General features: G+C 37.1%; 3 protein-coding genes and 1 long non-coding RNA gene across 4 annotated transcripts; 3 read left to right on the forward strand and 1 right to left on the reverse strand.

Annotated features, from left to right (window-relative positions):
• The first annotated feature begins 595 nt into the window (after positions 1-595).
• On the forward strand, positions 596-8,864 carry LOC141333869 (uncharacterized). Its single transcript, XM_073839026.1, has 2 exons — positions 596-986; positions 7,372-8,864. The coding sequence occupies exons 1-2, from the start codon at positions 902-904 to the stop codon at positions 8,304-8,306; spliced, it is 1,020 nt and encodes a 339-aa protein (XP_073695127.1). The 5' UTR covers positions 596-901; the 3' UTR covers positions 8,307-8,864.
• Positions 2,336-5,145, reverse strand: LOC141333902 (uncharacterized). Its single transcript, XR_012355438.1, has 3 exons — positions 4,651-5,145; positions 4,451-4,518; positions 2,336-2,792 (listed from the first exon to the last, which is right to left on the reverse strand). It is a non-coding gene; the product is annotated as an uncharacterized lncRNA (long non-coding RNA).
• Positions 8,865-10,723: 1,859 nt separating the features above from the next.
• Positions 10,724-17,149, forward strand: LOC141333866 (uncharacterized). Its single transcript, XM_073839022.1, has 3 exons — positions 10,724-10,851; positions 11,964-12,119; positions 15,930-17,149. Exons 2-3 carry the CDS (start codon positions 12,029-12,031, stop codon positions 16,883-16,885), a joined length of 1,047 nt encoding a protein of 348 aa, XP_073695123.1. The 5' UTR covers positions 10,724-10,851; positions 11,964-12,028; the 3' UTR covers positions 16,886-17,149.
• Positions 17,150-22,035: 4,886 nt separating this feature from the next.
• On the forward strand, positions 22,036-24,523 carry LOC141333855 (uncharacterized). The gene is made up of 2 exons (XM_073839007.1): positions 22,036-22,180; positions 23,267-24,523. The coding sequence occupies exons 1-2, from the start codon at positions 22,096-22,098 to the stop codon at positions 24,403-24,405; spliced, it is 1,224 nt and encodes a 407-aa protein (XP_073695108.1). The 5' UTR covers positions 22,036-22,095; the 3' UTR covers positions 24,406-24,523.
• The last annotated feature ends 203 nt before the right edge of the window (positions 24,524-24,726 follow it).

Here is a 24,726-nt window from a genome sequence, read left to right on the forward strand (position 1 = left end):
AAAGCAGCTCTTTTTATTTGGGCTCTGAATGCTATTGCCATGTTTTATTATTCGAATATGTTTTCTTTTTGTAAATACCTCGGCACTTTTGAATTGTAGACACAGAAGCGCGTGAACAGGACTTTTATTTTGAGCTGGTATATGACGTCATAAGGCTGAGCCGCGCTCCTGCATCAGCGTTTCAGTTGAAGAAAGGTCTGTAGTCTCAATCATTTAAAGTGTTTAAATTCATACATAGCGTTCAGTCTTTTATATGGTTTACACGCGATTTAAACTGTAATTATTGCGTGTAGCACTGTAATATTTTATCTAATAATGAACGTTATTTTGTTAGAGTAAAGCGCATCCACACAGCGTCTGATTTCTCTCTCTGTAGTGATTCAGATCAGAAACACGAATTACAAACTCCGAGTCAGTTGAATCGGTTGATTCACAAAATGATTCACTGTTTCGAATCGCCGCTCGCTGAGAGACCTGCTGCTCAAAACACTGTAAATACAACGAGAACAAACTCAAGCATGAGTAATGACAACTTTTACAAACAACTGCAAATGTTTGCTTGTTGCAATAACAACTTTAAAATACAATTATTTTAATAATAACATATTTTAATGATTAATGTAATATACTAATCGTTAAATACTTGACTGAATAGTAAGTTAAAGTTTGAAGTGTTTGTCTAATCAGATCATTTAATAGTAATCTTTTAACTATCACTCTGACTCTCTTACCAGTGCACTGACTACTGAACTAGAGCTGATTGAGACATGCACAGAGATGTATTTCTTTGTTATTTTCTATTTTTATTTCTGTTAATTATTCTCATCTTGAACAGGACAAAGTTTCCAAACACAGAAAAAAAAACAGCTGGTGAGGCAACTGAGATCCATGCAACATTAAGATGGCGTTTATTAAAGAGGAGAGTGAAGACGTTGAGATTGAAGAAACATTGAGAGTCAAACATGAAGATACTGAGGAACAAACAGGTTGGTTTTCATTCTCAAAGCTGAACTATCCTATGAACTGTCCTGTACATCTTCTCAATTAATTTGCCTTTTGTGGGTGTTTTCTACACTGTCTGCCTCCTGCAGCTTTCTTTTTGAAAGGATTTCAGCTTTATTTTTTTACTTAAAGTTCCCTTAAAGGCCATTGCCTACTCTTATAGTGTGCTGGATTAAAAACGGCATTTAAAGAATTGTGTCATTTAATATTTAAATAGTATTGTTCACTGCAAGGATTGTGTAATAATTTTCATACATAGTAGGTAAATAAAAGTCATGTGCATGTGGTCTAACTTGCTCTGATGTAATGATGACGTATGTGAAATAAAGTCTGGTCGTCGCTTTCACTCGACTAGGGCTGCCCCCTTAATAGTTTAGTGAATGCTACTTTATGAGAAGAGTCAACTAATATTTTATTAGTTGGTCAGTCAAAGAAAAAATGGTCCTTGAGGTAGACTTAATTACAGTATATTGGGGAGGAAATAAAAATATTCACCTATCATTCATCAACCTCACGTATGGCTTATCGTTTGAAAGTGAAGCATGTAAATAAGCAGCTGACTGCTTCCTCTGGTGACTCATCCTGGACTGGAACACACCAGTTAATCAGACGCCTCAGTATTTAAGGTGCTTTTCCTACACTGTAAAACCCGACAAGTTACGGTAACTCAAACCGTTTTAGGAAACTGATTGCCTTAAACCATTTAAGTTTGGTAAAACCCAAAATTGAGTACTATAAACTCAAATACATTGAGTTTAATTAACTTATTCTTTTTAACATTAGCTTAGGCAATTATTTGAGTTAACTCAACTTTAAAAATGTAAGTTTATTCCACTCAGTCAGTTTGAATTCAGGTAACAAATCCAACTAAGTCTTATCAACTTTTTGCTACTTGAATGGTTTGAGGAAACCGATTGCCTTAGATGGTTTAAGTTCATCAAACTCAAAGCAATAAAGTTACATAAGACGTACCAAAAACACTGGTAATAATGACAGAACAGGTGGGTTTTCTTAAGTATTTATTGAAATACAACAAATGTTTTAAAGCATAAATAAAAATAATTGATCTGTTTAGTTAAAAAAATAACATTTACGCTATCTTATCAGACTTTTCACCAAATAAGCAAAGACAGCAAAAACAAGGAAATGTTTAACAAAATCCCTTTTTAAAATACTAATTATAATTGATGATATTAAAAATAATAACAATAAATGATATGAAACACAGTGGATCAATTTTAAAATAAAATTAAAAAAAAAAAAGGTTTTTCTTAAATTTTGTATAGAAAGTACTGTTAATCTTAAGTATGTATACTATAAGGGAATACATTAGTGCAAAAAAAAAACCCGTACACTGAGCCAAGACTTGGCAGACATCATCTTCAGATACAATCAAAACATCCAAGTCAAAATTATTTATACAATGCTTTTTACAATACAAGTTGTGTCAAAGCAACTTTACATTACTGCAGTGACCATTTGATCTGGATACAGACTAGACCTGGTGGCTACAGCAACCTCAGAATAAGAAAGAAACAGACTAATATTAACATAGACACAAAAGTTCCATGTTGCCACAAAGTCAGATTGGAGAGGACTCATCTGGTTCTCGTGGTCTTGCGTCGATGGCCGTCTAGGTGATGAGGTCTTCAATGATGATCTGTCTCTGGGGCTCATCTAGTTGACGTGGTCTCTGCTGTCATTCCATTGGGTTTAAGAATAATGTTCCCTCTTCCTCCTTAACAGTGATGGTGACAGCTGCCATCTGCACCTGATCAGGCTCCCGTTTTCTAAATGCAGTAAAAGTTGTTAGTGTACGTCACCAAATATCATCATATCTAAACAAATCAGACATATTTACATTTTCATAAATTACAATAAAGGTGTGAAGGATCGGGAAAGTGTTTATTCAATAAGGTATGTACACAATTTAAAACAAAAAACCTGTAGTACTTTAATTTTCACATCACAACTTCCAGAGTTGTTTATCAGCAGGATTTTCAGATGTGAATATCAGCTAAATGTTTTAGAGATTTAATTTAATTTACATAAACTCATTTTACTAATTTACTATTTAATTTGACAATCTAAGGTTCTTTATTACAGAACAGAGAGAAAAAGTGATAGTTCACCCAAAAATGAGAATTACTTACTCTAATGTTGTTCCAAGCCCGTATTCCAATTTAAACCCTGTGGCTCGTGACGATACATTGAGGTTTGAGACACAAAACTATCGGTCTGTACAAAAAACTGAACAGTATTTATATTATTATTTACCTTTGATCGATCGCAACGTTCTACTGTCCTCACAACAGCCGGCGCGTGATGCGTCAACGTGATCTGCCATAGTAGATGCATGCACGGCGGTCTGTCATGCGTACACATCACTCATTGTTTACGTAGTGCATAGTGGCTACTCAAAATGATAATGACTTGTGCTTATCCTGATTCTGGCAATTGATTAAAAACTAAAAGATTACGTTTTCTTGTGCAAACCCATCTGGGAGTGTTGACTTTTCACCGACTACAATCGCCAGAGCACGTTGACGCACCATGCACAGGTTGTTGTGAACACGCTCCATACAGCGGAGAGTTCCAGTGGATCAGAGGTAAATAATGATATAAATACTATTAAGTTTCTTGCACAAGACAGACTGTTTTGTGTCTCAAGATCTCAATTTATCACCACGGGCCGCAGGGTTTAATTGGGTTTTGTCTGTGTATGTTTTTTTTCCCTCAAAGATTTGGTAACTATTGACTGCCATTATATGACTGATAGACTGCAATGGTTTGAGTTAAACATTTTTGTTTGAACTATCCCTTTAAGGTATTTTTAATGATATCTGAGAACTTTCTGAGCCTCCATAGACAGCTACGCAACTGGAATGTTCCTAGACCTATAAAATATCTTTTTTTCATCTGTATTAATTAAGTATATAACTATAACTATAATCACAACTTAAAAGACTTCACTGGTATTCTTCTGAAGCAACACAAAATAAAAAAGACTGACAGAATGACAGCCAACCTGAAATTTAAGATGTCATTCACTCTGCCAATACAGACTGAATCAAAATGGTAGCACACTACAAACATTACTGGTCCTTAGATGTCATGATGTTATTCTTGTGGGATGCTAGTTGAGGTTTGCCATTTTTCATCTGTGCTGTGTATTCACCATTGATCATTGTTTAGGTCTAAATTTCAAATCTAATATTCACATAAAATTACAGTATTGCTTCAGAAGAGCAGAGATTGAATTTGTGTTTCTGGTAAGGACACAATTGCAATTGCATTAATTGCAATTCATCAAAAAATAAAAACTGAAGAACTTTACTTTTTATAACGTGACAAATTACATCTTGTAATTTCGTAATAAACACTAAAGCCCATCAATTTGTATATATCCTAAAGCCCATCATATAAATATAATGTGAATTCTACTTACTTCATTTTAGGCTTTTACTGCAGCAGCTTGTTGCCAATGACATCACACCACCCCTAGCTGGCTTTGCTCTGAAAAGATTGATGTAAAAAACATGACAATTTGTTAGTATGAATTTTAAATAAGACAACATGAGGAGCAAATAACAGTCTAAAATGTTAACTAACTTAATTTTAACAAAACAGAGTATAAACGCTCCTCACCGGGCTTGGGCGAGTATAGTAACGTTAAACAGCGTCAGCGTCACATGGATATTCTAGATGAAACTGACAAAGCAAATAATAAATAACGATTAACAAAAAGTTTAAACATTTTTGAAAATAGGGAATGTGTGTTTGCTTTACCTTGCTTCAGAGCTGTGGCGCGAGTGACGGTTAAAGATGTGGAAGATAGTTAACGTTAGTCTGTCAGCCGCCTCTCCAGTTTAAAAATAAAAATTGCTGGACTCGTTTGTGTCCGACTGTGAGAAACCACAAAACATATTTATTAATTTATCACTGACAAACCGTTGTGTATAACACTGCATATTTAACACCTCCTGTTGATAACTTTGATGTAATGACGCCATAGCTGCTTGATCTTTGCTAGACAACGTTATACACAATAAAGTTGACAATAAAACACAAGTCGTTCGAAAGTGCTTAAAACAGCAATAAAGAAGTTTGAAAAGCTTAACTTGCCTGATATTTTCCAGGACTACGTCGCAATCCATCCTACTGTGATCCCGTGACATGAGTGAGAGGCAGTGTTGCCAGATTGGAAATGTCCAAGTATCGTACCAGAAGCTCAAAATTATCGTATTTGGAAGAAAATTATCGTATTTGAGTCAAACGTTCAAAATAAAGATATTTATCTAGATGTTACAGCTATTTATCATTTTCAGCACTCATTTTCTATACCTTATTGCAATGCTAAACTAATTAATTTACCCGAGTCAAATGTTCAAAATACAGCTATTAATCTAGATGTTACAGCTATTTATCCTTTTCAGCACTCATTTTCTATACTTTATTGTTAAACTAACAACCTCAGTTTTGAAACAACTGACCTAAGTGTGACAGGAACGTTAACCTGTGCTCGTGAGAGAGAGCCATTCTCCACGATGATATGGGCAAATTCCAAATGGAAGTGCGCATCCCTACGCCCTACTCCCTCCGAAGGGCAGATCCCTTTGAAGTGAGTTCTTTTAAGGGAGTAGGGCATTTCTGTCTCTTTTAACCGTTTGGAACTCCCTTGGCGAAGGGAATGACTGACGAAATGTTACCTTGACAACGCTGCGCAAACGTGATCACTAACGGAAATCACTTCCGTGAAGTGACCATGGAATGTTCCCTTCGCTAACGGCCTTCTGGAAGGGCCCTTCGTGAAGGGATTAAGTTGCTCACTTTCGTTTGGAACGTCCCTACAAATGGAGTCCCCTTCTAGAAGTGCCCTTGAAGGGCGCAAAATAGCCGTTTGGAATTCGCCCAAAGGTTGAGAAGAAGTAAGATTGGATGAAAGACATGCGTAATGCCACGTTCACGTCTCCTCACAATCATGAAGGTAGACGTAGGATCCACATAGCTAGATCTTTGAGAATAGAAGCTCTATAATTACAACGACCATGGTGTCACAAAATTCTGAAATTATCGTACATTGTGGTATTATTGATCGTACATCGTACAGAGGTCAAAATTATGGTACAAATACGATAATTATGGTACGTCTGGCAACACTGGTGAGAGGATGAGCATGAGCAGACGTGATTGACTGAAAAAATGCGCGCGGTTTTTGAAAAAACCCGGAAAATATTTTGCCTCCAGTAAAAGTAATTATTTTAAAATTATAAATCTAAATCTAAATGAAATAGATGTATGTATTTATTATATTATCGTTATTATTATAGTTTATTATTATGGTTGTTTAATTATTATTAAAAGTAATATATTACCATTTAGTTAGGCTATTTATCTAGTAATGAAAGATCTAATAATCTAGAACCCTATATTATACAAACGTGACTTCTCAAAAAACTATATTAGAAATCATGGATTAAGCTTATATTTATTTTAAATATTTTGTGATCGATCATAGACATAGAGTGTATGGCAATAATAGATTCAATTAATTTCTAGTAACTTATTTAAAATGAGTTCTGCTTAACCTAATTCGCGTTTGAGTTTACATCACTAATATGTATTGAGTTTAAATAACTTTTAGAAATTTTTGAGTTAAATTAACTCATTTCATTTAACGAATTCCACTGTTAGGTTTTACAGTGTAACACTTTTGCCACTTGTATTTGTATTTTATAACATTTTATAAAATGACATCAAAATTGGACAGAAAATATAATAATATTATCTACCAATAAATAGTTTTTAATTTAATCTTATGCAACAATCAAACTTTTTAAACCAATTATAATCAAATAATGTATAGTTCTAAAAAGCTGTTATTCAGAGCATGTGAGCAGAGCACAGTGGGAACAGAACAGTGGATAGAGAGCGTTCTTTTTTAAGTTTAAGTTAGAGACTAAAAACTTGCTGTGGTTCATGTTGAGATTGTCATCTATCTGTGTTCCAAATTTCACAATGTTCTTGCAAGCAGTTCTACCGGCTACCATAGACTCGTGCTAAAAGAAAAACACCAATGATTACAATAGGTGCCTGCCTTTGGTGCTTGGCCCCTAATTAATTAGATCTCCTGGCACAAACTTTAAAATAGAGGGGTTCAATGCAATCTTAATAGTGTTCGAGACATCCTAAGTAAGTAAGGAGTTAGCAGGACTGAGAAGGGTTTCTCGGATTACATGCAACATCTCCTGCAGTTGCTTAGTGGATGTAGAATATTGTTTGTTTGTTTTGACACTTTAAATGTTTTGATGCCTGTTATTTTGTGCCATTAAACTGGGGTTTACTTTTATTTGTCTTTTTTCACCTTAGACTTAATGGCACTGAAAGAGGAGAGTCAAGTACTGAATGAAATAGAAGAGAAAGGAAAATCTTTTAGTTGTTCACAGACTGAAAAGACGTCCTCAATAAAAAGAGCTCAAAAGACAGAAGAGAAGCCGTACAAATGCCAACAGTGTGGAAGGAGCTTCACTCAACCTGGAAACCTCGGTGTCCACATGAGAGTTCACACTGGAGAGAAACCTTATGCCTGCCAACAATGTGGAAAGCATTTCCGTCATAAAGGAAATCTTAAAGTACATGTTTTAATGCACACTGGAGAAAAACCCTACACCTGCCAACAGTGTGGAAGAAGTTTCTACCAGAAAGCACAACTTCATTGCCACATGACAGTTCACACTGGAGAGAGTCTTCTCACCTGCCAACAGTGTGGAGTAAGTTTCACTGAAAAAGGAAGCTTTAAGAGACACATGAGTGTTCACACTGGAGAGCAGTCTTATATGTGTGATCAGTGTGGAAAGAGTTTTGATCAAAATGAAAACCTTGAAGTCCATAAGAAAACTCATGAAAAGTGTGCTTATACATGCTCTGAGTGTGGAACATGTTTCCGTCAAAAACAACAATTTGAAGGCCACATGAGAATCCACTCTGGAGAGCAGCCCTACACCTGCCCTCAGTGCGGAAAGGGGTTTAATTATAGAGGACACTTAGAAGACCACATAAGAGTTCACACAGGAGAGAAGCCTTTCACCTGCCAGCAATGTGGAAGAAGCTTCAACCAAAAAGGAAACCTTAACAGCCACATGAGAGTTCACACTGGAGAGAAGCCGTTTAAATGTGGTCACTGCGGAAAGAGTTTCAGATATAGAGCAGCACTTAAATACCACATGAGTTTTTTACATGTGAAAGAGAATGAAAAAGACTTTGTAGGCAGTGCTAGTGATAGTAAAACAGAATCAATAAATTGAGATGGAGACGAATTAACAATTATAGTGCAACTTAAAGAGGAATTGAAACAAGCAGATGAGATGAGATCAAGTGTGCGAAAGTACTTGAAGATGCAGCATTGGTGGTAATATGTATTAGTAAAGAACAGAGGAATAAAGTGATAACAATAAAAAAGAGTATGTAAGCAATGATTCTAAGTTGCAATCAATTAGGTAATGAAATATGGGTGTGTGAAGTAATAAGTGGGGTCCCATTAAGTGATAATATGGGAATACTGGAGGAAATGTAATAGAAGCCAAACACTTACAGATGATTAGAGAGAATTGAGCTTGTTCATCTCTGTTGCTGTAGGTACATTTGATTTCTTAATGGAATCTTCAATGGTAAGCAACATGGGTAATTGTTATCAGCAAGGTTCAGTAAAGTATCACCAACATCAGAGCTACTCATTCTCAGTGTCAGGAGCATTGTGATGCTGCACCAGAGCTACATGACTGAAATTTATATAAGGACTGCCATGATGTATTCATATTTCAAAAACATTTGTACGAAGAGAATAAACTGGTTTTATAAGTGAAGCTGGGAAAGCTGTCTTTAAATTGTATTTATATTTTTGCAGTGGATTTAAGTGTTACTTTTAACACTAAGTAGTGCAGATTATATAGACAGTAATGTTCATTTTATCAAGCTGTCCAAATGGCAGATTGTGGCTTGGTTTTAACTGAACCACAAGACAATGGAGGCACCATTTTATAATTTCTAGGTAAATTGAGTAGTACATCAAAACAATGAAGCAGTTCACACCACAAGTGCTCATGGTCATTATTGTAATGATCTATCAGCGTTACATTCTCTAGTATTTTTATCTAGAGCCAAACATGCTTTATGGAAGCCCTTCCTGTGTGCGTTACTTCTCCATAAAGACACTAAGCACCATTAAGAGCAAAATACATTGTTACTTTGCCTAAAAAATATAAATAAATAAATAAACATCACTCATTAGGTTTCTGACATTTTTTAAACTACTCTGCTCAAAAAAAATATAGGGAACACTTAAATAACACAGTGTAACTCCAAGTCAATCACACTTCTGTGAAATCAAAGTGCCCACTAAGGAAGCAACACTGATTGACAATCAATTTCACATGCTGAATGTAATAGACAACCGGTGGAAATTATAGGAAAGTAATTCCGTACACAAGGATCTTTGGAACATTCCTGGAGTTTACCTTCTTTGGCCCTGTTTACATCTGGTATTTGATGGATCAAATGACAAATATATGGGGGAGACATCGTTTCTTTAAGAGGAGGGTCTATGGGTGGGTAAACATGGACTTTTTGAGGTCTTGTAATGGACAAAATTAGCTCATGCAGTTTACATATGAACATGACCGGAGATGGGTTAAACACTATTAATAATCCTGAATTGAATAAATGAAAGAATGAATGAATACATTTGGCAGATATAATAAAACATAAGTAATTAATATTATAAATATTACAATTTGTAAATATTTGAAAAATGTTTTTCTCATTTCAGTCCTTAAATATATTTTAACATGTATTTCACCAAGAAAAAAAAACTCTTAATACCATTGACATAAGTTTTATTGTTCATATGTGTTTCCCTGTAAATTTATGCACGTTTTGGATTGTAGACACAGAGGCGCATGAACAGGACTTTTATTTTATAACTGGTAATGTGACGTCATAAGGCTGCAGCGCGCTCCTGCTCCTCAGTGAATGGTTTCAGCTGAAGAAAGGTTTGTAGTCTTAATCATTTAAATTTAGTTTAAATTAATACAACGCGTTCAGTCTGCTTTATATGGCTTACGAGCGATTTAAACTGCATAATTATTGCATGTAGCATTGTAATATTTTATCTAATAATGAACGTTATTTATTGTGAGTAAAACATGCACACAGCGCCTGATTTCTCTCTGTTAGTGATTCAGATCAGAAAGACGAATTACAAACTCCGAGTCAATTGAGTCACAGCATTGAGTTGATTCACAAAATGATTCACTGTTTCGAATCGCGACTCGCTGAGAGACCTGCTGCTCAAAACAATGTCAATACAACGAGAACAAACTCAAACATGAGTAATGACAACTTTTACAAACAACTACAAATGTTTTTGTTGTAATGACAATCTTAAAATACAATAGCGATTTAAAAAAAAAATGAATCAATTAAATGTAATATACTAATCATTAAATGTTAATCAAAACTGATTAGTAAGTTAAAGTTTTGAGTGTTTGTCTAATCAGATCATTTAAGTCCAATAACTATCACTCTGATCACTTAGCAGAGCACTGACTAATGAACTAGAGCTGATTGAGATGCACACACATTTTTTTTATATTTTTATATTTTTATTTTTTTTTGCTTGTTAATAATTTTCATCTTAAACAGGGCAAAGTTTCCAAACACGGAAAAAACACTTCTGGTGAGGCAACTGAGATCCATGTGACATAAAGATGGTGTTTATTAAAGAGGAGAGTGAAGACATGAAGATTGAAGAAACATTCAGAGTCAAACATGAAGATACTGAGGAACAAACAGGTTGGTTTTCATTCTCAAAGCTGGACTATCCTATGAACTGTCAGCTGAAGAAAGGTTTGTAGTCTTAACCGGTTAAAGTGTTTTAAATTCATACCACGAGTTCATTCTATTATATGGTTTACACGCGACTTAAACTGTATAATTATTGAATGCAACGTAAAATTGTATCTAATAATGACCGTTATTTGTGTGAGTAAAGCGCATCCACAGATCAGCATGATTTCTCTCTCTGTTGGTGATTAAGAAACACGAATTACAAACTCCGAGTCAATTGAATCGGTTGATTCACAAAATGATTCACTGTTTCGAATCGCGGCTCGCGGAGAGACCTGCTGTTTAAGGGGCCGTTCACATGTCGTGCCTAAAAACGCGTGGAAAACGCTAGGCGCGCCGCTTTCTTCCTTATCAACAAAGCGCTCGGGCGCTTGCGCTCCGGAAGCGTCTGCCGTTTCTAAGCAACCATCAGCTGCGCTCTAGCTCCAAGCCTATGCGTCTCCATGCATTGTTTCTTCTATTAGCGTCAAAATAATGGGGGCTTGACAAATCATAAAGTTCAGGAAATCCCTGGACCACAATGATGAGCTGCTCGTCCATGTTTCTGCTGAGGTTTCAATGTAACGGAAAAACGTGAGGAAGCTGATTGGTTAGTTCATGTCACATGACCTGCGGTGCGCTTGCGACGTTCTGAAAAGTTGAGATGTTTTTAAATCGATGCGGCGCGCCTGGAAAAAACGAGCGCGTCGCACCGCGTGCGCGTCGCTTCCAATATGCGCAAAGACGCTTCCTGTGAACGGCCCCCTAAAACAGTGTAAATGCAACGAGAAGAAAAACAATGACAGCTTTACAAACAACTGCAAATGTTTGGTTGTTGTAATGAAAACTTTAAAATACAATTTTAATGATTAACGCAATATACTACTCATTAAATACTTGACTGAATAGTAAGTTGTGAGTGTTTGTCTAATCAGATCATTTATGTCCATTAACTATCACATTGTTGACTACTGAACTAGAGCTGATTGAGATGCACAGAAATGTATTTTATTTTATTTATTAGATATTATTATTATTATTATTATTTTATTTCTGTTAATTTTTCACATCTCGAACAGGACGTTTCCAAACACAGCAAAAATAACCCCTGGTGGAACAACTGAGATCCACGTGACACACTGTTATGAAGATGGCGTTTATTAAAGAGGAGAGTGAAGACATGAAGATTGAAGATACATTCAGAGTCAAACATGAAGATGCTGAACAACAAACTGGTTGGTTTTCATTCTCAAAGCTGGTCTATCCTATGAACTGTCCTGTACATTTTCTCAATTCATTTGTCTTTGGCAGGTGTTTTTCTACACTGTTGTCCTCCTGCAGCTTTCTTTTTTGAAGGATTTCAGCTTCATGTTTTTTTTTAAAGTTCTCTTGAAGGCCATTTTCTACTCTTATATTTCTCAGATTTAAAAACAGCATTTAAAGACTTGTGTCTCATTTAATATTTTAATTAGGGCCGGGACTTTAACGCGTTAATTTAGATTAATTAATTACACAAAAATAACGCGTAGAATTTTTTTAACGCATTTTAATCGCACTTAGTTTTGCACCGTGGAACGTTTCTCACTGGATGAGATTCGGCGGACCGATTATACTGGAGCACCAACTAGCGTTCAGACAAGCTGCGTCCGTCCTAAATAGTATTGTATGTCCCAAATCGTAGTATGTTTAAAAAAGTATTCCAATGATTCCCGGATGGTCTACTACTTAACGATCAATACACACTCTTAACGGCTAATATTGCCCACAACACACTGTGCCGTGAACGAGGATTCGATTAGAACTACAAACATGGAGGATATGCACGACCAACGGACAGGTAGAGAAAGGGGTTTGAGTGATAAATAATCAGTGTGTAACTTGATAAAAAATATTTTTTAAATGTTATCTGCGTTATATTCCATGTGCAGCAACATTTATAATGATAGGTTTGGTCATTAACGTTTAAATGCATAATTAAGCAAACACAAGAGCAGAGTTCTGGGCATGAAAGACTCGTTAAAGAATGTGCCTCTTAATTTCTCTCTAATACGGTAGGAAATTGAAATAAAAGAAATGTAGATAATGTTAACTGTGATGATTGACAGGGCAGTTTAAACAGTGACAGGATTCAGGTAACTAAGCAACAGAGCGTCCGTTAAAGAAGCAGTTATGACGAAGTAGTACGTCCCAAAGCCTGCCTACTATTCTGCTACATACTCAAAAGTATGTACTTTTCTTCACAAAAAGAGTACATACGTATAGGGCATAGTATAAGTAGGCGAATTGGGACGCAGCAAAACAAACCACAGTGAACATGGACAAAAAAGCTGATGAGACCGCTTTGGTTGGCCCTGTGGATGGGAAATTTTGTTATAAAAAACGGATGGATGGAAGCGTCGATAAGAGCATGGTTGTGTGCAAGCTATGCAACAAGGAATTTGCATATCACTGTAGCACATCGAGCCTATTGCTACACTTAATGGCAATATTGCACTGGTCTGTTGGACTTGGTTGAACAAAAATAAACAATATTTTGTTGCTTAAGCTTATGTATTCAGTCATTATTCAATGGTATACTAAAAATCCATATAAAAAAACTTCTCACTGTTCTCAGGTCAAATATTTATATGCGATTAAAATGCGATTAATTTCGATTAATTAATTACAAAGCCTCTAATTAATTAGATTAATTTTTTTAATCGAGTCCCGGCCCTAATTTTAATGTTAATGTTCAATGCAAGCATTGAGTAAAACTTTCATATATAGTAGGTAAATAAATGTCATAGACATGTGGTATAACTAGCTCTGATGTAATGATGAAGTATGCAAAATAAAGTCTGGCAACAGACTTCGCTTTCACTCGACTAGGGCTGCCCCCTTAATTGTTTACTGAACGTTAGTCGTCGAGAAGAGGCTTAGTCAACTAAAATTTCATTAGTTGGTCAGTCACAGAAAAAATGGTCAATGTCAAGGATGAACAGGTTGTTAACAGCTTGGTTATTAAGGTAGGCCTATTTACAATATATCTGGCAGGAAATTCAAACATTCGCCTATCATTCATCAACCTCACATATGGCTTATCATTTGAAAGTGTAAATAAGCAACTGACTGCTTCCTCTGGTGACTCATGCTGGACTGGAACACACCGGTTTATCAGCCGCCTCAGTATTTAAGGTGCTTTTCCTAACACTCTTTACAAGTTTTGCCACTTGAATGAGAGCTTTCTCTACATCAGCATGAATGTTTGTTGCATCTTTTATGGTGAGTCTGCCTTCTGTCTCGTTAAGAGCATTTGGCATCAGAGTAACACATACTGTACTGTAGGGATGGGAATCTCACTGGTTTCGCAGTTCAATGTAATTATGATTATCATGTCAGTAATTCAATTCGATTCAAAATCATGATGCTATGATGCTCACGTAATGTAATGGAAAAAACTATGTGAGTGGCATTGCAGGAGTTTCTGTCCACCATCCGGCTCATTATTATCCCTGGTGTGCACTGGCCCAACAGTGGAAAAGCAGTTATTGTCAACATGGATGTTACAGACTTATCCCCAGGATATGAGTTCTCATATCAGCAAATTCATGCATGAAATCTCAACTAAAGCCTAGTTCAGACTGCATGATTTTAGCCCCGATTTTGACTCGCCGACAGGTTTTGAGAAATCGCCGACAAATGCCCGAAATCACAGGCAAATCGGTGCTCGTTCACGTGAGTGACAATCACACAGTGTGAACTATCAAAGACGCGATCTGAGAGAATCGCCGACACCCGTGAGATATTTGGCATGCTAAATATCTGGACCTGTTGGCGATTCAAAATCATGCTGTGTGAAAGGTGATCTGACTGAAAATAACGTCGGCGATTACCTACAGCCAATGAGACAGCAACATCCAGGCCAGCGGAAAGTTGGGGAAGGAGTTACGAAGGTATAGACCACAATATCAACAAGAATAGCTTCGGCTTCTTTTCTTTTCGCTGCAAATGAGTGCACGTGCTATTTGTATTACAAGCTTCTTGCGGGCTACCATTTTTTTTATAATAATACCAGTCTCACGTGAGAACTTGCACGCCTGACCTCGCGTTGTTTCCATGTCACTTCTCGCGTGTGTTTGGTTGTGAGACGTAGTTTGCGGACCGGGACAAAGTTGTCGGCGATTCTTCCTATTGTAAAGTCATGCAGTGTGAAACCCCCTGTCGCCGATCCATCGTGCAGTGTGAACACAGCAGCGACTGAATGCTACCCCAGATAGTCATGCAGTGTGAAAACATCTGTGATGCGATTGCTTTGAAAATCGTGCAGTCTGAACTCGGCTTTAGAAGGTCTATAAACTGTAACAATGGCAGTAGGGAGCCTTTCTGAGGGTGTACTCATACTAGGCACGGTTGCCGTGAACCGGGCCCGAGTACGATTGTGCACCCTCCCCACTCCCCCTCTGCCAACGCGAAATAGTTTACTTTGTGGATAATTATTTAAAATCGTTTGGTCCGCGGTGGTCCACAGCCTTCTTAAATGAGCTGAATTAGAGAAAAAAATAATCCATTTTGCTTCTGTGGTTCAACAATTATTAGCCTAAACTTGAGTGCAAATTTTAACTGTTGGCGGCACTAGAGGGTTTGAGTTAGAGACCCCAAACTTGGTATGGTTCATGTTGAGATTGAGATTCACAATCTTGCAAGCAGTTCAACAGGCTGCCATAGACTCGAGTGAAAGAAGAAGAAAAACACCAGTGATTACAATAGATTCCTGCCTTCGGTGCTTGGCACCTAATTAATTACATCTCCTGGCACAAACTATTATTATTTATTTTTTTTTTTTAAATAGAGGGTTTCAATGCAATCTTAATAGTGTTTGAGACATCCTAAGTAAGTGAAGAGTTAGCAGTATTGAGAAGGGTTTCTCAGATTACATGCATCATCTCCTGCAGTTGCTTAGTGGATATAGAATATTGTTAGTTTGTTTTGACACTTTAAATGTTTTGATGTCTGTTATTTTGTGCCATTAAACTGGGGTTAACTTTTATGTCTTTTTTTCACCTTAGACCTGATGGCACTGAAAGAGGAGAGTGATGTACTGAATGAAATGGAAGAGAAAGATCATGATTTCATAAATAGAAGAAAATCTTTTAGTTGTTCACAGACCGAAGATACTTCCTCAATAAAAAGAGCTCAAAAGACAGAAGAGAAGCCGTACAAATGCCAACAGTGTGGAAGGAGCTTCACTCATCCTGGAAACCTCGGTGTCCACATGAGAGTTCACACTGGAGAGAAACCTTATGCCTGCCAACAATGTGGAAAGTATTTCAGTCATAAAGGAAATCTTAAAGTACATGTTTTAATGCACACTGGAGAAAAACCCTACACCTGCCAACAGTGTGGAAGAAGTTTCTACCAGAAAGGACAACTTAATTGCCACATGACAGTTCACACTGGAGAAAGGCTTTTCACCTGCCAACAGTGTGGAGTAAGTTTCAACCAAAAAGAAAGCTTTACGAGACACGTGAGAATTCACAATGGAGAGCAGTCTTATATGTGTGATCAGTGTGGAATGAGTTTTGATCAACATGAAAACCTTGAAGTCCATAAGAAAACTCATGAAGAGTGTCCTTACACATGCTCTGAGTGTGGAAAGAGTTTCCGTCAAAAACAACACTTTGAAGGCCACATGAGAATCCACTCTGGAGAGCAGCCCTACACCTGCCCTCAGTGCGGAAAGGGGTTTAATTATAGAGGACACTTTGAAAACCACATAAGAGTTCACACGGGAGAGAAGCCTTTCACCTGCCAGCAATGTGGAAGAAGCTTCAACCAAAAAGGAAACCTTAACAAGCACATGAGAGTTCACTCTGGAGAGAAGCCGTTTAAATGTGGTCACTGCGGAAAGAGTTTCAGAAATAGAGCAGCACTTAAATACCATGTGGGATTTTTACATGTGAAAGAGAATGGAAAAGACTTTGTAAGCAGTACTGGTGATAGTGAAAAAGAATCAATAAATTGAGAAGGGATAAAAAAATTCTAGTGCAATTTAAAGAGGAGTTGAAGCAAGCAGATGAGATCAAGTGTGCAAAAGTACTTGAAGATGGAGCATTGGTGGTAATATGTATTAGTAAAGAACAGAGGAATAAAGTGATAACAGTGAAAATAGTATGTGAGCAATGATTCTAAGTTGCAATCAAATAGGAAATAAAATATGGAGGTGTGGAGTAACTTGGGTCCCATTAAGTGTGAACATGGGGAAATGTAGAAGATAATGTAATAAAAGCCAAATGCTTAGATGACTAGAGTGTTTTGTTTTCTCACCTGAGCTCTTTCTTCCTGTCAGTTTGTCTGTCAAGTTTTTTTTTTTTTTGCTTTTTCCCACCCTCTTACTCTTTTTGTAAGAAAGATTTTCCTTTTGACTGCTTGGGAACACTTTTTTCAAAGTGAACTTTTTTAAAGTGACGTGATCCAAGAATCATAACATCAGTACCCATCACTACACTATTTAGCCTTCCTAGTGGGCGAAAGCAGAACTCACTTCATAACTGGCGTACATGGGTGGGCCAAATTAAAATGAGATGAGTCTCCTGTAAAATTCACTACAACACAATTCAACTATATATATAATATATATAACACTGTTCTAGAGTTTTTTTTTTTTTTTTTTTATCCAAACATTAGACATATTGTGTCTTTAAGGACCACAATTTCAATATGTATATTTGTATGTGTATGTTCACGTGTATTTGCTGGCTTTTTTAAACATTAACATAGCGCTTAACCTTAACTTTTCCAATTGACAATTTAACTTTTACCCTTCAGTGTATTCCTATCTCTTTTGTGGAAAGCTCAAAGTATCCTGATGTATGAAAACAAGCTTAATCTCCTTTTCAGCAGTAAAAACTCCATTGCAGCCTTTACCCAGATAGCAATGAGTCGGCGGACCGCCGGCGCCGCTCCGGCGGCAGTAGAAGCGTCAGAATGGCATAATCGCAAACACGCTTGACGGTGCACCGCTGGCGGCAGCCGCTTTTTAAAAGTATAACATCACATTTGCAAGCCATTTCTAACAATAAGATAAGTGGTTATAATTTAGAATAAAGCTCTGGGGTACAAAATACCACTATAATGGCATTGCTGACCTAGGGTACAAGATTTCACTGTGCTGCAATAAGTTCTATGTCTCTTGTATCTGTGATAAACATCTTCACATAAATATAAAAAATACTGAGGTAAAAACAGTAGTAGAACAGATATAACTGCAATACTGACCAGTGGCACAAGGATTTACAAGCTATATTTAAGCTTTTCGCCGGCGGCATCTTGCCACAAATGGGAGTGACGTATTCGGCGGCAAACGTTTCATCCCCGCCAGCGGGACGCACCTGTAGCCGACAGCTTAGGGCCGGCGGCAAAAAGAAGCCGTGCGGATATTTTTTGCTAGCTGGGTATAACCTACTGAGGGCTTCAAACGTGAGCCTTGCTTAGTTGAGGTCTCTTCTCTTCAGGGAAACAACGTTTTTGACCTCTAATTGACCTCCCTGCCTCGACACTTCTTATGGCCCTCTCTAAAAGATCTGCAGTAACTCCCCTATTCGTAGTCCTAACTGAAGTATAGGACTACAGCAGGCATAGCACACAAACACAGCACCGGAGAATGGCTAAACAGTGACTTTCAGTCAAGGAGATGCTACAAAAATCTGGGATCAAGATCAAATTTCTAAAAAGATTTATTAAAAATAGGCCTCATTATTGTTACAGATTATGGCTTATCCAAGGTTTTGATTTTGGTATCAGAGGATATAAAACAAAGGAGAGGTATTCGAAATCTCAAATGAGTCTTGGTCTGACACAAACATAGCATTAGATCTAATGGCATGGACTTCCGGTGGCACAAAAGAGATGGCACACGCTTGAAAGTTAAGCTCCGTCTTATTGTTGTAATAAATCCCGATTCAAACACCCAGTTCAAACATAAGTGGAGTTTTCTGAATGAGTAGGTTAACGAGATGTAAAACTGCATCCAAAAACGAAAGTGCGCGAGAAAGGGACGACAAAAAACGATCACCTAGCCCTGCTAGACAAGCTAAAGCTAGCCCGCGAGCGCCTGAGCTCTCTGAAGTGATGGACGAACTGAAATCGTTAAGAAGAGAGAATCAAGATGGGCATAAACAAACGAAAGCATCATTGACAAAATTGGAGAGTTCAGTGGAGGATCTGAAATGCAAAATAAACGGTTTGGAGAGCAGAATTGGAGAGACTGAGGAATGTATACCTCCTGGAACGTGAGGCAGATCTCACAGACAGGTGCGAAGACTTACAAAATAGACTTCGCCGGAATAATTTGAGCATATATCAAGTTCCAGAGGGCTGCGAAGGAGAAAACACAGTATCATTTGTAAAAAGTTTGCTTACTACAGTCTTACATCTGCCTCAGGAAATGGATATGAAGATTGAAAGAGCACACAGGGCCCTTGCAGCGAAACCCAAAGATCTCGCCGCACCACCTAGATAATAATGAGATTTTTGGACTATTGCTGTTAAAGATGTAGTCTTACGACAAGCCTGGTCACAGAAAGAGGTACTGTACAACGCAAAGCAGATCTACTTTGACAACGATTACTCGCCAGAGTTACAGAAAAAAAAAGCACAGGTACGAGACGTAATGAAACAGCTCAAGACAAAGAAGGTGCGGATGCAATGTGTCTATCCAGCACAGATAAGGATTTATTTGGAGGGTGGAGTAAAAACATTCCCTATGCTGATGGATTCTGCAATACCGCTACGGGAGCTGGGAATTAAAGTTCGAGTGAATGAACGAGATAGACATGCGAGAGAAATAATGAAAGCAAGTCAGTGCAAGGGAAAAGTGGACGCAATTGGACACGGCATCATTGACGGGTGCGGACCTCAAAGCGTTTTTGCAGAAGGATTGATCTGTTCATATTATGCAGACAGCACATATATCAAAAGGATATCTCAGCCTCAGAATGTGAGTAAACTCTGGTCAAAACGTAGAAGGAACTATACCCTCCCCCCCCCCTTTTTTTGTATTGAAGATTTATGTGCGCATTCCTCCTTTTAGTTTCATAAGATGACCACTAGGTGCCGTAGGTGGAGCTCTAAACATATGTTTTGTATTACTTTATCTTACTGAAGAAGATACTGTTATTGAAGATGCACACAGTAAAGTTTACCGCATTCATTGTTCTGTGCCTTTTTGGAAAAAAAATTATTAATAATAAATTAAATAATAAATAAAACAATTGCGCCGAATCTTTATTACAATCTGCAAAAGTATCGTTATTTTAGTTCAAAAGGGTAAACACAACGGGGTCTGTGTCTTCCCAGCCGGGTTCGGGTCCAACTAGTACATTTAAGGTATTTTTCAGGTCTTCACGGGTCCGGATCGGTTCCATCCAGGACATTTGCGGGTCTCTTCGGGTTCGGGTACGAATTTTTGAGTGTGATTGAGTGTGATTCCAAAACGAAGACCGCATAAGGGTTAATGAAGTCATTTGTTTCTTCACCTTTGAAATGAAAATATAAATGTTTTTATAAATGTTTCATATCATGTTAAATGCATGTTTGAGGACTCAGATGCCCCAAATTTTTATAGGGGGTTGTTTTGGAAGTGGTAGAAAAAAAAATGCTGAAATCCTCTTCAGAAGTGTGTTTAGCATAACATTCACATGCTTTACATTTTCAGTCATTCCTTCAATTTGTCTCAGGTTACCTTTCGGCAACACATGAAGACTAGTTTTCAGTCTACACTCAGCTGCCTATAAGACACATTTTGTTCAAACAAGCTAAAATAGCAATTATGCAACCGTTATCTTTAGCTTCTCCCTTGCTGACAAAGAAAGGTGTAAATAAATAAATGTCTTAGTAAATAAGTCAGTAAATAAATAAATGTAGACAAAATGCAGGAATAAATACGAAATTAATTAAATATTTAATGAACATCGAAAGAAACAATTGAGGAAAGGAAAGGAGGTGAAGTGAGGCCAAGTATGGTGAGCCATACTAGGAATTTGTGCTCTGCATTTAACCCATCCAGGCACACACGCCAGTCTTGGTATTGAGGGTGGAGAGAGTGCTGTACACCTACAATCCCTGCCGGACCTGAGACTCGAACCTGCATTTCGAGTCTCAAATGCAGTCCGACAAGTCCAACTCTCCAACCATTAGGCCAAGGCTGTGGACATAAACATTTTCATGAATACATAAATGAATAAATGAAAGAATGAATGAATGCATTTTGGAAAAAAATGGATAAATAAATAACTAAAAGTATAAATATCACCATTTGTAAATATTTGTAAATAAATATTTTTTATAATTGTATTCTTTATATATACTTTAATACGTATTTCAACAAGAAAAAATATGACATAACCATTGACTTAAGTTTTACCCTGTATATCTATGCACTCTTTGGATTGTAGAAGCGCGTGAACGGGACTTTTATTTTTGATCTGGTAATGTGACGTCATAAGGCTGCTCCGCGCTCCTGCATCAGTGAATGCTTTCAGTTGAAGAAAGGTTTGTAGTCTTGATGATTTAAAGTGTTTAAATTTATACACGTTCAGACTATTTTATATGGCTTACAGGCGATTCATGCTTTATAATTATTGCGTGTAGCACTGTAATATTTTATCTAATAATGAACGTTATTTTGTGAGAGTAAAGCGCATCCACAGCGCCTGGTTTCTCTCTCTGTTAGTGATTCAGATCAGAAACACGAATTACAAACTCCGAGTCAATTGAGTCAGTTGATTCACAAAATGATTCACTGTTTCGAATCGCCGCTCGCTGAGAGACCTGCTGCTCAAAATAGAGTCAATACAACGAGAACAAACTCAAACATGAGTAATGACAATTTTAACAAACAACTACAGATGTTTTTGTGGTAATGACAACCTTTAAATACAATAGCAATTTTTAAAGTGTGTAAACGATTGAATGTAATATAAATGTTAATAAAAACGGAATATAAAGTAAAAAGTTTGAGTGTTTGTTTAATCAAATAATTTAAGTCCATTATTACTCTGATTCCCTTACTAGTGCACTGACTACTGAACTAGAGCTGATTGAGATGCACACAGAGATTTTTCTTTTTCTTTTTTTATATTTCTGTTAATAACTCTCATCTTAAACAGGGCAACGTTTCCAAACAGAAAAAACTCCCGGTGGAGCAACTGAGATCCACATGAGACTATTATCAAGATGGCGTTTATTAAAGAGGAGAGTGAAGACATGAAGATTGAAGAAACATTCAGAGTCAAACATGAAGATACTGAGGAACAAACAGGTTGGTTTTCATTCTCAAAGCTGGACTATCCTATGAACTGTCCTGTACATCTTCTCAATTCATTTGCCTTTGGCAGGTGTTTTTCTACTCTGTTTGTCCTCCTGCAGCTTTCTTTTTTGAAAGAATTTCAGCTTCATTTTTTTTTTCTTAAAGTTCTTTTAGTGTTCTGATTTAACAAAAGCATTTGTAGACTTGTGTCTCATTTAATATGTAAATATTAAGGGGCACCACTAGGATTGAGAAACATTTTATGAAATTGTTAAATAAAATTTTTGCATGTGGTCTAACTTAAGTCTGATGTAATTATGACATATGCAAAATAAGGTCTGGTGACAGCCATCACTTTCACTCGACTAGGGCTGCCCCCTTAATAGTTCACTGAATGTTAGTCAACCAGAAGAGGATTAGTCGACTAAAATTGTGTTATTTAGTCAGTCACAGTAAAAATGGTCCATGTCATAAATGAACAGATTGTTAACAGCCGGTCCTTGAGGTAGGCCTAATAACGATATATTGGACAGGAAATAAAAACATTTGCCTATCATTCATCAACCTCACATATGAATTATCTTTTGAATATGTTGGGCCAAGTGGGGCTAAAGGAACAAAGGCAGAGTTTGATGACAATCAGCACCGCTGTTTATTTCCCATATTTTCATATTAAGTTATTAACTACCATCAACATTTCAGACATTTAAAACAGTTTTAATGGCAAAACGAATTTTCAGACACCAGTAAATTAACGTCTGAATTAACATAGGATTACAACCCGATGGGAATTATGGTTAAGACAGAAATACACAATGCTAAAGGCTGCTTATGCTAACAATCACTACAATAAAAACACATTATCTTTATGAAAATACCAGAGGCTGCTTGATGAAGAATTTCAATAATATATGATTAAAATCAAGTATTTGTTTTCAGTTTTGTTCTGTGTCCTCCATGTGCTTTTGTTTATACTGGTATTCTGTATCCGCATATGTCAGAAATTTCATATACTTTAACTCATTTAACTGTAATTTGATGTGGTTTGTGTTTCGTGTCTTTAAACTGGGGGTTAACTTTTGTCTTTTTTCACCTTAGACCTGATGGCACTGAAAGAGGAGAGTCAAGTACTAAATGAAACGGAAGAGAAAGATCATGATTGCTTAAATGGAGAAAAACCTTTTAGTTGTTCACAGACTGAAAAGACCTTAAGAAAAAGGACTCGAAAGACTGGAAGAAGTGATTTCACCTGTCAACAGTCTGGAAAGGGTTTCAGTCAAACAGAAAGCATTAGAAGACACACAAAAGTACACACAGGAGAGAAGCCTTATGACTGTCAACAGTGTGGAAAGCATTTCAGTCTTAGAGCAAGTCTTAAAACACATGTTCGGAGTCACGTTGGAGAGAATCCCTACACATGCCCTGAGTGTGGACAGAGTTTCCATCAAAAACAACTCTTTGAAGACCATATGAGTATTCACACTAAGCAACCCTACACATGCCCTCAGTGCGGAAAGAGCTTTAATCATAAAGGACACTTTGAAGGACACTTAAGAGTTCACACTGGAGAGAAGCCTTTCACCTGCAAACAGTGTGGAAGAGGTTTCAACCAAAAAGGACACCTTGACAGACACATGAGAGTTCACACTGGAGAGAAGCTTTACACCTGCCAACAGTGTGGAAGAGGTTTTAATCAGAAAGAAAAGCTTCATTGCCACATGACAGTTCACACTGGAGAGAGCCTTTTCACCTGCCAACATTGTGGAGTAAGTTTCACTCAAAAAGAAAGCTTTACCAGACACATGAGAATTCACACTGGAGATCAGCCTTACACGTGTGATCAGTGTGGAATGAGTTTTGATCAACAAGAAAACCTTGAAGTCCACAAGAGAACTCATAGAGAGAAACCCTACACATGCTCTGAGTGTGGAAAGAGTTTTGGTCAAAAACATAACTTTAAAGACCACATGAGAATTCACTCTGGAGAGCAACCCTACACATGCCCTCAGTGCGGAAAGAGGTTTAATCATAAACAAAGCCTTGAAGATCACATAAGAGTTCACACTGGAGAGAAACCTTTCACCTGCCAGCAATGTGGAAGAAGTTTCAACTTAAAAGGAAGTCTCAACAGACACATGCGAGTTCACACTGGAGAGAAACCGTTTATATGTGGTCACTGCGGTAAGAGTTTCAGATGTAAAGATTCACTTCAATACCACATGAGGTTTCACACATGAGAGATCTGTATTTTTATGTTATCAGTGTGATGTGAGTCATGTAATAACACCAGAGAGAACTTGCTGAAACAAGACAAAAGTTGAAAGTGTAATTGCATTAATAAATGAGTTGAAACAAGCAGATGAGATCAAGTGTGCAAAAGTTCTTGAAGATGGAGGAGTGATGGTAATATGTAATAATAAAGGGCAGGGGAATAAAGTGATACAAACGAAAATGTAAAAATGTATGTGAGCAATGATTCTAAGTTGCAATCAAATAGGAAATAAAATATGGAGGTGTGGAGTAATAACTGGGGTCCCATTAAGTGTGAACATGGGAAT

Source organism: Garra rufa, chromosome 4, assembly GCF_049309525.1.
Source record: "Garra rufa chromosome 4, GarRuf1.0, whole genome shotgun sequence".
Taxonomy (NCBI): Eukaryota; Metazoa; Chordata; class Actinopteri; order Cypriniformes; family Cyprinidae; genus Garra; species Garra rufa.

Bases quoted from the DNA above. Each gene is read 5' to 3' on its own strand.
- LOC141333869 (XM_073839026.1), top strand. From the start codon at position 902: ATGGCGTTTATTAAAGAGGAGAGTGAAGACGTTGAGATTGAAGAAACA. The intron at 987-7,371 runs GTTGGTTTTCAT...TTTTCACCTTAG, and splicing joins AGATACTGAGGAACAAACAG to ACTTAATGGCACTGAAAGAG.
- LOC141333866 (XM_073839022.1), top strand. From the start codon at position 12,029: ATGAAGATGGCGTTTATTAAAGAGGAGAGTGAAGACATGAAGATTGAA. The intron at 12,120-15,929 runs GTTGGTTTTCAT...TTTTCACCTTAG, and splicing joins AGATGCTGAACAACAAACTG to ACCTGATGGCACTGAAAGAG.
- LOC141333855 (XM_073839007.1), top strand. From the start codon at position 22,096: ATGGCGTTTATTAAAGAGGAGAGTGAAGACATGAAGATTGAAGAAACA. The intron at 22,181-23,266 runs GTTGGTTTTCAT...TTTTCACCTTAG, and splicing joins AGATACTGAGGAACAAACAG to ACCTGATGGCACTGAAAGAG.